Source organism: Dendropsophus ebraccatus, chromosome 9 (assembly GCF_027789765.1).
Source record: "Dendropsophus ebraccatus isolate aDenEbr1 chromosome 9, aDenEbr1.pat, whole genome shotgun sequence".
NCBI lineage: Eukaryota > Metazoa > Chordata > Amphibia > Anura > Hylidae > Dendropsophus > Dendropsophus ebraccatus.
In genome coordinates this window covers 15,249,651-15,263,331 of record NC_091462.1, presented here as the reverse complement: position 1 = coordinate 15,263,331, position 13,681 = coordinate 15,249,651, and the positions used below count along the sequence as shown (strand labels likewise).

Sequence of the window (13,681 nt, the reverse complement as noted above, 5' to 3'; positions counted from 1 at the left end):
CCTGCCAGGGATTTGTTTACATCAGCTGTCTCAGAAGGGAGGGGAGGAGGGGGAGACAGAGAGAAAAGATGACACACAGATTTTTTTGTGTTTTCAGCAGAAAACAGCAGCTGAGAACTGGGGGAGGAGACTGAATAGCTGAATAGATAATAATAAGTATGGAAGGAATTGTTAGTATCACCATGGGCAGCAACATATCGAAAGTTATACTCCTTTGCCCTCAGTTGATATACTGTACAGCCTGCATGATGAATATGTGTCTTTTTCTTCCTCTATTTTTTTGAACAGAGGGAGGGAGCATATACCGCAGTTTGGCCGTTTGTATAACGTTGATTGCAAAACTACTTGCACTCACAACCCTTGTTGATTTCTTAAAAAACAAATTTTGTGACAGGTATGCGGATAAACAATGCACAGCTGCTTTCCTGCAATAAGAGCACCACCTTGTCTCCATGTTGTGTGTGGTGATGCAACTCTGCTCCATTCACTTCAATAGAACTGAGCTGTAAACTTACTGGAAGAAAGCGGAAAAGTTTTTCTAAGCATTGACAACCCCTTTAAAAGGACATTTGGGAGGAGCTTTTATGAGTTGCTGTCAGTAAGATCCCCACAGCCACTCCCCTATGGCCCTTTGAGCTACATACCAGGCATAATGTACAGTATATAGCTGTCTGAACGGTATATTGGTATAGTGGTTATATCAGTGACGGTATAATGGTTATATCAGGGGTGGTATAGCGGTTATATCAGTGGCAGTGTAAAGGTTAAATCAGTGACAGTATAGTGGTATAGTGTTATATTAGTGGCGGTATAGTGGTTAAATCAGTAATGGTATAGTGGTTATATCAGTGACGGTATAATGGTTATATCAGTGGCGGTATAGTGGTATAGTGGTTATATCAGTGGCGGTTTAGTGGTATATTGGTTATATCAGTGGCGGTATAGTGTTTATATCAGTGGCGGTATAGTGGTATATTGGTTACATCAGTGGTGGTATAGTGGTATATTGGTAATATTAGTGGCGGTATATTGGTTATTTCAGTGGCGGTATAGTAGGTACAAACATATTGTAAGAGCAGACATTCCATCTGTGTTGTATTAGAACTCATGTAATGGATTATTATGTAAATAGTAATAATGAGTGTGCAGTCTTCATGTCGGATCCTTGTGTGTCACTCACCGCACTCTCCTGATCTGTATTCCGTCTCCGCAGTTAGTCGCCGTTTCCTCGCTGTGCGGTTTGCAGGCAGACCACGGCTCAGTCACCCACAAGTACTGATTGCATTCATTGTAGCACGGGACCGCCTCATAGACCTGTCAGGAGACACAAAAGTGCCAGGCGTAAACAACACTAATCAGAGTGAACAGCTGTCACACCCAGATGATTACACAACCAGCCGCTGCCCCATATATATGTACAGTCTGTCCTCCAAATCTGTCAGCTTTATCACATGACATAAAGGCTGTAATGTGCTGCGTCAGCAGAAGACCCCCATATAATTCTATATATGAATTCTTATTCCTTGGGACGTGATAACCCCTTCTGTGCTGTTTCATTCTGTAGCCTAAATCTCAACTACAAAACAACATAAAGCCGTATGCACACCTGCGTCATTGCCTCCATCATAGGAGCAGAACGACGAAGATAACAGCAGTGCCCAATCCCTGGCAGGCACCAGTGACATCCAACAAACAGACATGTAGCCCTTTGTCGTTGTCCGCTTAGAATGGATTTAGGGTCATTTACAGTCCAAATTACATGCCAAAATACAGACGTATTTTGGAACCTAAATCTTCGTAAAATTATTAAAGGGGTGTAAAAATTGGTGTAAACTACTAATATTTAAAAAAAAAATCAAGCCTTTCAGTACTTATCAGCTGCTGTATGTCCTGCAGGAAGTGGTGTATTCTCTCCAGTCTGACACAGTGCTCTCTGCTGCCACCTCTGTCCATGTCAGGAACTGTCCAGAGCTGGAGAGGTTTTCTATGTGGATTTGCCGCTGCTCTCGACAGTTCCTGATTTGGACAGAGGTGGCAGCAGAGAACACTGTGTAAGACTGGAAAGAGTACACCACTTCCAGGAAAATATAAATGTTTATTTTTTAATGAAATAATTTATAAATCTGTATAACTTTCTGACATAAGTTGATTTAAAAACGTTTTATTCTTCTCTGGAGTATTCCTAAAATGGCAATTCCAGCTAAATATATTTCTTTTAAATCAACAGGTTCAGAAAGTTATACAGATTTGTAATTTACATCTATTCAAAAATCTTCACTTTTCCAGTATTTATCAGCTGCTGTATGTCCTGCAGGAAGTGGTGTAATCTTTCCAGTCTGACACAGTGCTCTCTGCTGCCACCTCTGTCCATGTCAGGAACTGTCCAGAGCAGCAGCAAATCCCAATAGAAAACCTCTCCTGCTGTGGACAGTTCCTGACATGGACAGAGGGGACAGCAGAGAGCACTGTGTCAGACTGGAAAGAATACACTATTTCCTGCAGTGCATACAGCAGCTGATAAGTACTGAAAGACTTAAGTTTTTTTTTAAAAAGACATAATTTATAAATCTGTATAACTTTCTGACACCAATTGATTTTGTTCTTTTCTGGAGTACCCCTTTAATTTTCCCATTATGTTCAAACTTAACGGTAAAGCTGCTGTTTTTTAGCCATCTTGTAGACCAAAAGCCCATAATATGCCAATACAGAGGCTCAGCAGGTTGTTCTTACAAGCTATCGTACTATCCCTCAAAGGTTCCTGCCATTCGCAGCACGATCCCGTCTCCCATCCAGCCCGTTATAAGAGTCTTGAAGCTTTCCTCTAAACAAGCATATTTATCGAGTAAGAAGTTTCCCTTTACTTTGTCAGACGTATGAAGTTGATTTACGGAGCGATCCGAAAGAAGTTTCAATTGACAGACTCTAAGGAAGCGTTCTCCCCTACACGGCTCGGCCTTAAATGTCATCTCGTTGTATTTCATTCGACAGGAACTCAAAACAAGAGACGGTCTGCCGAGACAAAACTAATCATTTCTTGTAGATATCACAGGCCGGGGAAAGCCGAAATCAAACAGAAAATTTACATATTTCACATTCCGGTCCCATCGAATGTGTGAAATCTATTTGAGATAGTTGGGTTTCGCGGGAGGCCTCCTCCAGGTTTGCGCTCTTTGAAGCTCTGTTCGGCAATAACAAGTATCTTTAACACTTCAACATCAATTATAAACAGGCTCGGCCCAATCGGCTGCTGCTCCTGCTCCTCTTATTGCTGCCGCTATAATTGTCTATCTGCTATCAGGCTGGCCCCGCACTTATACCTAAGGGGAAATCTTAAAAGACCCCATCAGAAACTTTCTACTATGTTCTTTTATCTTTTATTGTGTATCCAAGGGTGGATACACAATAGAGGAGATATACAGGTGTGGTGCCTGTCATGGGGGCGTATCTACAATGATGGCAGACCACGCAGCAGCTACGGGGCCCGGGCCCTGGCAAAGTGAGGTCTGCCATCATGGTACGTCACTCTCAAAGCCCCTTCCCGACTGCAGCAGCACCCGCTCTCCAGGAAGTGGCAACAACCCCCTCACCCCCAAAGCACCTAATCATCCCCCTTCCAGATTTTTGGGAGGGGGGGTTGCGGGGGTGGTGTTGGTGCTGTCAGTGGCGTGTTAGAGCGACAGAAAGTCGGGCCAAGTGAGAAGTGAGTATGGGGTGGCTTAGCACGTCACCGCCAGCATCCCCCCCATTCCCAGACAGATGGGGGGGTGCACCAGATTCATAAGCCCCCAGTTTTTTGCAATGGGGCCCTGTGAATCCTATCTACGTCCCTGGGGCACTACATCATGGTGTTGCAGTGTGCACCTCCTGGCTCCAGGTGAGTGCTAGTGTATACATTGTCTGGTGTGTATCGGCACTCACTTTTCATTCACCAGGCCAGATGTGAGCAGTAATGCACATACTGTAGTATCGAATGCATTGCCACTCAGTACCTATAAAGTCCCTACAGCAGTATGAGGCCATGGAAGCAGAGTAGTACACCATCAATGTGTTTGCAAGCTTTTACAAGCCACCAGAGGATAGAGCAGAGAAGGGCAGCTACTGAGCACAAACTTCTGCTCTGTAGGCTAAGAGAGCAGAGAGAGTCTGTTTTGTATGTTTACACAACGTATATTTTCATAAAATGTGTACAACGGCCGTGATCATTACGAAAATATACGTTACCTTTTTTTCTATGGGATCCCAGCCGGAGCGTGTACACATAGGGGGGCATTTATTAAGTCCGGCGTTTTTTACGCCGGACTTAAAAATGCCCCCGCAGCTCCGGCGCTACGGAGATTTATGTAGAGGCGGACTGCCTCCACATAAATCCCGTGCGCGCTGGCGCGCACCGCCGAAATCCTATGCCAGCTGAGGACTGGAGTAGGTTTTCGGCGTATATTTGGGTGGAACGGATGGTAAATCGCGCGGACTCTGAGTCCGCGCCCTCCGTTCCGCCCACTACACGCCCCCCTTGGCGTACTCGGCGGAAAGTGCCGAATTGCGAATATTTTATTCGCAAATCGGCCATTTGCGTATAAAATAATACGCAAATCGGCACTTTCCGCCGAAAATCATCCGTTCGCCGGATGATACATGTGGCCCATAGTATACACTCCGGCCTGAATCCCAAGCTGTGCCGCAAACAACTGACATGTCAGTTTTCTGTGGCCGCTATTCAGTGAATAGTGGCCGTAGAAAACCATGTCAATGCACACTGTGGAGCGAGCGGCTGCAGCCTGCTCCATAGCGTGCTGTGGAGAGTTGTGATGCCGGTGTGCACGGAGGCGCCCGCGGCCATAAAGATCATCCGGCCGGTACTGCAGTACCGGCCGGGATGATCTTTTCAGAGACAGAACAGCCGGTCTCATACGCTATGTGAACATAGCCTTATACTGTATATAACTGAAAAACAGGTGGCTGAATGCAGTTAAAGGATTTGGACAACTTTGCAGTGAGGTTTTTTTTTTAAACTTCCTTGAGTGTAAAATGTAAAAGTCTTTATTAGAAATTTCCCACTATATAGCTTTTGATAAGTCAAACAGCTTTTCTTCTATCTCTGTTAGGCTTGTAAGTTCACACAAGGTATAAATTCATTAGACAACGGCCGTAGTGGCAGGTTTGCAACCGCACCCGTTATTTAATTAACTTGCCGTTCGTTTTAATTGCTATGGAATCCCGACCGGAATGTATACACTCTGTCCGGGAATCCATGTGGCCGCACAAAAAAACTGACATGTCAGTTTTGTGCGGCCGTTATTCATTGAATAGCAGCCGTACAAAACTGACAGTACTCTACATTATCTTCTATGGGAAATTGGAATGCGGGTACACCTGAATGTGCCCGCATTCCAATTAAAAAGAAATTAAATTCATCCGAACGGTACTGCGGAATGAACTTCACAGATAGCTGCTGTTCGGTGACATGGCCGTGTCACAGAACGTCCGCTGTTATACTCAGCCTTAGGGTGCGTTCACACTACTTGCCCCTGCTCGCTCGTATCTCCGCCCATGCCATAAACTCCATTCTATGCACAGGCCGATTCCAACGTCCACCCAAAGAATTAACAGGTGGATGACAGATGGCAGAATCCAATAGAGCGGGAAATCCGTGGTGGGTTATCTGCCCACCTTATGTAGCTCGCATGCACCTTAAGGCAATGTTCACACTACGTAAAACTACGGCCGTTGTTGCCGATGGTCCGGCCAGAGACCAGCCGTTCCGTGACCCGGCCGGGGTCACGGAACGGCCGGTCTCATACGTAGTGTGAACATAGCCTAAGAAATAACAACAGGGAGCTTATACACCAGGTTGAGATGATAGATAGGGGGAAGAGAAATCCTGAAGGACAGCTCACACAGGGTGGGAACAGAGGGGAAGGCAGATATAAAGCAGCCTGCTGGGGGAATCTCACAGGATGTGTACTAAATTAGAGAAAAAAAAAAGAGCTCACACAGCAAGCTGTAGAAGAGAAAGTAAGTAAAGTTTTTAATAAAGACCTATGGAGAAACTGTTTTTCAAAGGTGTCTTTAGCTTTTAAATGCAGATTCTACAGCAGGTACTGGGAACCATCATTTGCAAAACTACAATTCTTATTATACTTGGACAGTCAAAGCTTTGTCCAGGTATGATGGGATTTGTAGTTTCGCAATAGCTAGGGGTCCAAAGGTTTCCTGTTCTATATGATATATGATCTATAGAGATCTTATATCACAGAGTCATAAATCATCTCATGTACCTACCATCACCAGCAATAGACAAGAGTTAAAATATATTTTAGATGTCTACAGAGAAATCCTGTCTTTGTTCATCAAATAAAGGCGCTATAATATCAGTCTCCATTTCACACATTTAGAGTCCGGGTGCAAAAGTGAAATCTATCATCTGGAATCTCCATCCCCAGCTCCAACCTCCATCATTAACCTTATGAATAGTTGTATTTTCACTGTGACATTTTCATTGCAGTTCAATACAGAACGGCTCTCCAGTCTTGTCTGCGCCGAGAGACTTCAAAGATTGACATTTCAAGATCAGCTTTTCAACTTGAGTTCAGCGCTCGGGATCGCAGCAAAGAGAAGAAATAAAAAAAATCTCTCATGTCTCATTAAAGACACAGACGCATCATCTTAAAGTTGGACGCCACCGCTCATGTGTAATGAACATCAGAGAAAGCAAGAAACTAAACTTCTGCTCTGATCACAACTGGACAGGTTTGACACGACGAAAGAAATCTCCAACCTAACGGGTAATGTGAAGTTATCTCCATTTTTAGAAGAAAAATTTGAAATGATGACCTAATTCTGGTTTATTGGTATATCTAAGATCTATAATATCTATATAATGAAGTATATAGTATACTATGGCCATTGGTCACTTAAAGTGTAACTGTCATGTAATAAGTATCTATAGTACAAGCAATTTTAAGAAACTCTGTTATAGGTTTTATTGAGCAAAAGAGGTTTCTTCTGTACTCAAAAAAGCTGTTTTCCTACCTTTCCCCCTCACTTTAGAAGAAGCAGGATTTCTGTGTCCATTATGCTCTATGGAGGGGGGAGGGGTCGAGGGGGATGAGTGAGCACAGAGAGGGGAAAAGGCAGCCCTGCATAACATATCATCCTGCAATCTTCTCTCACCAACATACCAGATAAGCACTGAAATTTCTGACCTATGAATGCAGCATTTTATATGCCTAGTCTGTAAACTGTACAGCTTCTTGTCTGTTCTCCCTGCTCACTCATCCCCCTTTGCCCCTCCCCCCTCCATAGGTTATAATGGGACTCAGCAAACCCGTCTTAGACTTAAGGCTTAAGACTTTGCCTGATAATGAGCAGATAAGAAGTTTAGTGCACAGGTAAAAAGTTTTGGTTTAGTGCCCTAGCTCCATGTGCACTGTATATTGCTTTACTGCCACATATTTTGGTGATCTAATATAAGGGTTTTAAATGCTATAGTTCAAGATGTCTGTTGCTACCACAGACCTAAAGGTCCCCATACACCTTATACTCAGCCATTGGGCTGGGTTGGGAGGTCAATATGAGGTGTGCGGGGCTCTCTCGAATGACGACCGATAGATGATTCAAACGTCTGTACTGCTGTCCATAACTACAGACCCGCAGCTGTGGACAGCATTAAAGACGTGCATCTGTAGCTGTCTGCAATTACACGGACCCGTTCATAGGTAACCGGTGATCTATGCCGCAATTGCATAGATCACGGCACCGGCACAGACCAGTAACACCTACAGGCGCATGAAAGGGGTGATACAACTGAATGGGTCTGTAGTCTATCTGCAATTATGGAGAAAAAAATTGCAGATGTGTATCCAGATTCACGCATCTGTAGTGCAGCCCGAAACCGCGGACCCTCAGCCCGCACTATGAGGCTACGCTAACACAATGTAAGGTTAGTAGTAATCACAGCCGTTGTTGCTGATTTTTAACAACGGCCATGATTACTACTGAACCTGCATTGTGCTGTAGGCTAAGGTAATCCTGGCGGAGTGTATACACATAGTATACACTCCGGCCGGGATTGCTAGCGGCGCTGCAAAAAACTGACATGTCAGAGAACCTGTCAGTTCACACAATGGAGCGCGTGGCTCCGGCCGCACGCTCTATTGTGTGTGGCGGGGAATTAGGATGCACCCGCATGCGAATTCAGCAGCAGTGAAGATCATCTGGACGGTATTGCAGTACCGGCTGGGATGATCTTCTCTGACACCAGCTGTTCCGTGACCCGGCCAAGTCACGGAACGGCCAGTGTCTTACGTCATGTGAACGTGGCCTGAATGTGCATCTGCACTGCTCTTTGCTTCACTAAGCACTACATTGGCACTTCATTAACATAGCCATGATGCCACAAATCTCGGGCCATGTTACAACAAGTCTGGATGGCGGCCTGGATCACAGCCCTGTACACATGTACAGACATGTGAATGGGGCCTCTGAACAACATTAGCCCTATGTCCCTATAGTATGTTCCTGTTCCTATACAGAAGGACGGACACGTGACTGAGGCCTTAGTGTTTTACCTGCACATCGCAATTCATAAGTTTCCTGCACAGCTGAGCCCGCCCAGGGGAAAATAATGAATTTCATTGCATTTATCAAATCCCGACTATTGGCCAGACCCTCATTGATCATAAAACGATGGCATATTCTCACAATATCCGATTATGACATGGGTATACCGCTATATAGGAGCATTATCAGAAACTGCTGAGCAAGCGTGAACATCTGTTTCTACAACTCCCACAGCAACGACAGGAGAGAGCGCTCCGGTCAGCTGATCGGTGGGGGCGCCAGGAGCTGAACTCCCCCTGGTTTTATATTAATAGGCTCATCTATGGGTAAGCCATTCACTTTGTAGCCCTGGATCCTCTTTCCTCTGAGTAAAAGGAAATAATTGTATTTTCAGAGCAAGTTAACTCTTCATCTGGCTTCAGGGCGACTCATTTAGAAATTGAGTTATAAATGCGGCCGTTGACGGACGTACACTCACCAGCGAGCACATTAGAGTAAGTGCTGGCATGTGATACAGCCTTTCATCAATCATAATTATGACACATCTTAGCATAATCCGTTAAATGACGAGACCTCACCGAAGCCATTACTCTCGCTGGACACGGGGAATCACTCATTTTCGTGCTGCCTCGGCAATATCCCCTCCAGTCCAATTACCAAAAGACAAAGCCATTTAACTAAATGATTTCTTATAAACTTTCCTCTTTTAGACCTTTTAAACCCATATTCATAATATTACTATGTCGTGACCCCCTTATATTGTCTAGTATCATCGTTCTTTAATTTAGGTTTGAAATGTTTTAATAATAATATTACAATGTCAAGACTTTTTTTTTCCAGATTTTTTTTTAAGCTGAGTAATTATCATATTTTTAAAGTGAAAAAACAACAAAAATTTAGTGAATGGTAAAATGGATCTACCTAGGCTATTCAGCTGGGTTCTTAAAGAAGACCTCTGGGCAAACATAAAAAAAACAGAGAGAGCAGGGAGTGATGGGAATACTGTATGTTAATGAAGTGATACTTACCTGTCCTGGTGCCTCTACAGCGCCACTGCTCATAGTCTCCTGTATCTTCCGATTCTGTGATATCAAGACCCGGTTTAGAAATGCCTGCTCAGCCAATCAGTGACTGAGGTGGGATACCTGTGGTGACACAGATACCCTGGAGGTTCAGGAGTCTGTGGTGGTGCTGCTGGGGATGGGTGAGTATCACTATTATTATTATGTTCCCACCACCCTCTTCCCTTCCCTTTATAAAACCTTCAAATAGGTTTTATAAGAAAAAAACACCCACTGGATGATCTATCAATAGATGATCAGCCGCTACACTGAGTAAGAGACAACTGCTCCGTAGTGCAGGAGTTGAGTAGCCGATTGACTGGGCTGTAGAGGGCACCGCACCAAACAACTACAATGGTACCTTTGTTCTCAACCACAATCCATTCTGGCAGGCTGGTTGAGAGCCAAGCAGCTTTTTCCCCATAAGTAGTAATGTAAATGTGTTCAGTTGGTTCCACCAATAGCTACTACTGTACCTGTACATTTAATTGAAAAAAAAAATACACAATTTCATCACTACAGTACGGTATTATACAAGTGAATAGTGCACACAGGCACCCTCACACCTCACTCTTTATAGTGCAGGTGCATGGTGTCAGCATGGGGAGCCATGGGATCCTCATTTATTATCTTAGAAAACAAGTGTCCTAAATTAGACAACCTTTACATAGTGTAAATCTCTCCTCTGAAATCCATGTTTCCAAAGTACCCAGTAACTAACCCAGTAACTATAGGGCAGGGATGGGAAACCTTTGCAATGGGAAACCTGGGCAGCTATAGCTGCGGATCACATTAGATGCATCCAAAAACATTCAGAGTACTGCAGATTTTGGATCTTTTGTAAGTGCACATTTTCTCCCTCTGTCCTTCATGAGTGGGCAGGGCCACTAGTGTCATATACAAGCTGTGCTGTGTACTCTGGGCCAATCAGATGGTTTTCCCTGCTGCAGCTCCTCCTCTTTTATATCATGCAGCCACACAGAGAAATACTGCAGCTGCATCCCCCTCCTATCCTTATAACCAGTCTACTAATTTAAAGAGGGAGTAAAAAATAAAAAATAATAATAATAATAATAATAATATATTAATGCTGGTCCCAGCAAGTGTCAGAAATTTGTAATTTGTTTTTTTCTCTGCTGCCACCTCTGTCCATGTCAGGAACTGTCCAGAGCAGCAGCAAATCCCCACAGAAAACCTCTCCTGCTCTGGAAAGTTCCTGACATGGACAGAGGAGGCAGCAGAGAGCACTGTGTCAGACTGGAAAGAATACACCACTTCCTACAGGACATACAGCAGCTGATAAGTACTGGAAGACTTTTCTTAATATAACTAAATTCTGGGACCAGTTGATTTGAAAGATTTTTTTTTTCTCTGAACAACTCCTTTAAGCTTTTGATTTGTTTGAGGAGATTTCCTTATCTTCACAAAAAATGCCTGATTCTCTGTAAAAGAGAAATCGTATATATGGATATATCCCCTATTGGAGCTCCTTCCCTACACCTGTATAGCATGCCCTCTCTTTAGTATAACTCATACCTAAATAGTACAAATTCAGTCTTTCAGAGAACGTCTCCGTGTAACATTTTCCAGAGACGAGTGTTACTTTCCTGTACTTTCCCGCTTCCTCGGCCTCCTCTGAAGCCTCACCAGTGAGCCGTGTGGGTGTAATTTCCCTTATTCTTAAGAGGAGTGATTTGGCGGAGCGCGGCTGACTGCCGTATAATACACCGGCAATTTTTAGTGTGACATTTGTGAGGAATCTGAAATGTTACTGAATAATTTACAGTGAAGGCAAATTGTATGTGAAATAAGATATAATGTGGACTGTAGAGCTCCTATGGCTGGAGGAGGGCGGGGACGGGTAATTACCGCCGCTCCCAGGTGTTCTCTTCTTTATCACTGGAAATCCTTAAATAACTGCGAATGTGGCGCCATGATGTATGAGGAGTGACAGGGCTGCGAGGGACAGATTACAGCAATTATATCACAAGACTGACTTCTGATGGATCGGGGCGAGCTGGGGGCTCTGCTGCTCAGTCCACTATGTCTTCAGAGATGGAGAGCGGATCTTGAGAACCTTATATTTCTGGGACCGAGGGGAGGTGGGGGGCGCTATTACTCTATTACTTTTCTAATTAATCAAAGAGAGATTTATCAAACATGGTGTAAAGTGAAACTGGCTCAGTTGCCCCTAGCAACCAATCAGATTTCATTTTTCATTCCTCAGAGACTCTTTGGAAAATAAAAACTAGAATCTGATTGGTTGCTTGGAGGAACACTCCAAGTAAAAAGTGACACATTGGGGCAAAGCTACTATTGCAAATATGCCAGAATAGAAAAAAAAAAAAAAAAAAAAAGAATCAATATTTTACATGGCATGCATCACAGTTATTATGTGTTTTAGACACTTTGGAGAATGGGGCGTGGCCTACTTGGAAGGGGTGTGGCTACAATGTGACACCGAGCACCATAAACGGGCCAATATTTTGGCAAGTCAAAAGGTAGTGACCATGACTAAACATGTATGCACATGAAACGCGTAGGCGACCGTCATTTTTTTATCCTTTTTTTATATGAAATAAAGTATCGACTTTTTATCATTTTGGGGTGAGTATTGTACTGCCCTCCAAAAGTTATACAAATCACCAATATACACTTATTACTGGAAATGCTTATAATGTGTTTTTTTCCCTGCTCTTACTACTGCATCAAGGCTTCACTTCCTGGGTAACATGGTGATGTCATTCCTGGGTAACATGGTGATGTCACTTCCTGGATAAAATGGTGATGTCACTTCCTGGATAACATGGTGGTCACTTCCTGGATAACATGGTGATGTCACTTCCTGGATAACTTGGTGATGTCACTACCTGGATAACATGGTGATTTCACTTCCAGGATAACATGGTGATGTCACTTCCTGGATAACATGGTGATGTCACAACCCAACTCCCAGAGCTGTGCGGGCTGTGGTTGCTGGAGAGGATGATGGCAGGGGGACACTGAGGGACACAGGGCACTGGAGGGACACTGAGCATCTCCCTGCCATCATCCTCTCCAGCAGCCACAGCCCGCACAGCTCTGGTAGTCGGCTCATGACATCATTATATTATCCAGGAAGTGACATCACCATATTATACAGGAAGTGACATCACCATGTTATCCAGGAAGTGACATCACCATGTTATCCAGGAAGTGACATCACCATGTTATCCAGGAAGTGACATCACCATGTTATCCAGGAAGTGAAGTAATAAGTGCAGGGAAAAAGCACTTTATTAGCATTTCCCATAATAAGTGTATATTTCGGGATTTGTATAACTTTTGTGGGGCAATACAATACTTTAATAAGAATTTTCGCCCACCCATCCCTATTCCTGCTTGAATGACAGTCAGCTTCCAGCCCAAACCTCTGCTTACAAATCTCGTTCCTGCTTTGTGCACTGGTGTGAGACTTGGAAACAGGGCTCGGCATCCAGCTGACTGTCAATCAAGAAGGGACAGGTATAGGAGGGGTAGTGATGAGAAATTACAGCCCTTAGCACTTTAGGAGCTTAGAATACTTCTTAGACATTTGGCGTCAGAGAATACAATTTTTACAGTCAGCTGCCATCCTGATGTAATCTGAAGTTGCAGAAGCCTAAAACTGCTCAATAAATGGGACCTTAGCCTCCCTAAGCCTTACAAGTATTTAAGCAACTCAGCTTCTTCTCTTGTGACCTACTGGTCAGTACAGGTACAGTAATAACACAACAGCTCATTTACTATTTCTTGTTATTGTGTCAGTGACACTTTTATTATCCCAGCTAGCTGAAAGGCAGTTAGGGCAATATCTGCCATAAGAGCAAATGGGTCAACAGAGAAACATTTCCATGTAACTTGTTTTCATTGTTTATTTATTCCTGGATGCTAAATGGAATGGGTTGTCTGGGCAGCATGCATTTTAAAGGGGAGCTCAGGCAAAAATATTTTTCTTTTAAATCCACTAGTTTCAGAAAGTTATATAGATTTGTACTGTACTCTTATTTAAAAATCTAAAGTCTTCTAGTCCTTTTTAGCTG

The 13,681-nt window shown here is 43.6% G+C and overlaps 1 protein-coding gene across 3 annotated transcripts in view; it reads right to left on the bottom strand.

Moving 5' to 3' along the window:
• Window positions 1-13,681, bottom strand: part of THSD7B (thrombospondin type 1 domain containing 7B) — a 420,171-nt gene that overhangs the window by 85,125 nt on the left and 321,365 nt on the right. For all 3 annotated transcript variants that reach the window (XM_069982655.1, XM_069982658.1, XM_069982657.1), the window contains one exon: window positions 1,181-1,314. In XM_069982655.1, the coding sequence (XP_069838756.1) occupies window positions 1,181-1,314 (134 nt within the window). The remainder of the gene's footprint in view (window positions 1-1,180; window positions 1,315-13,681) is intronic.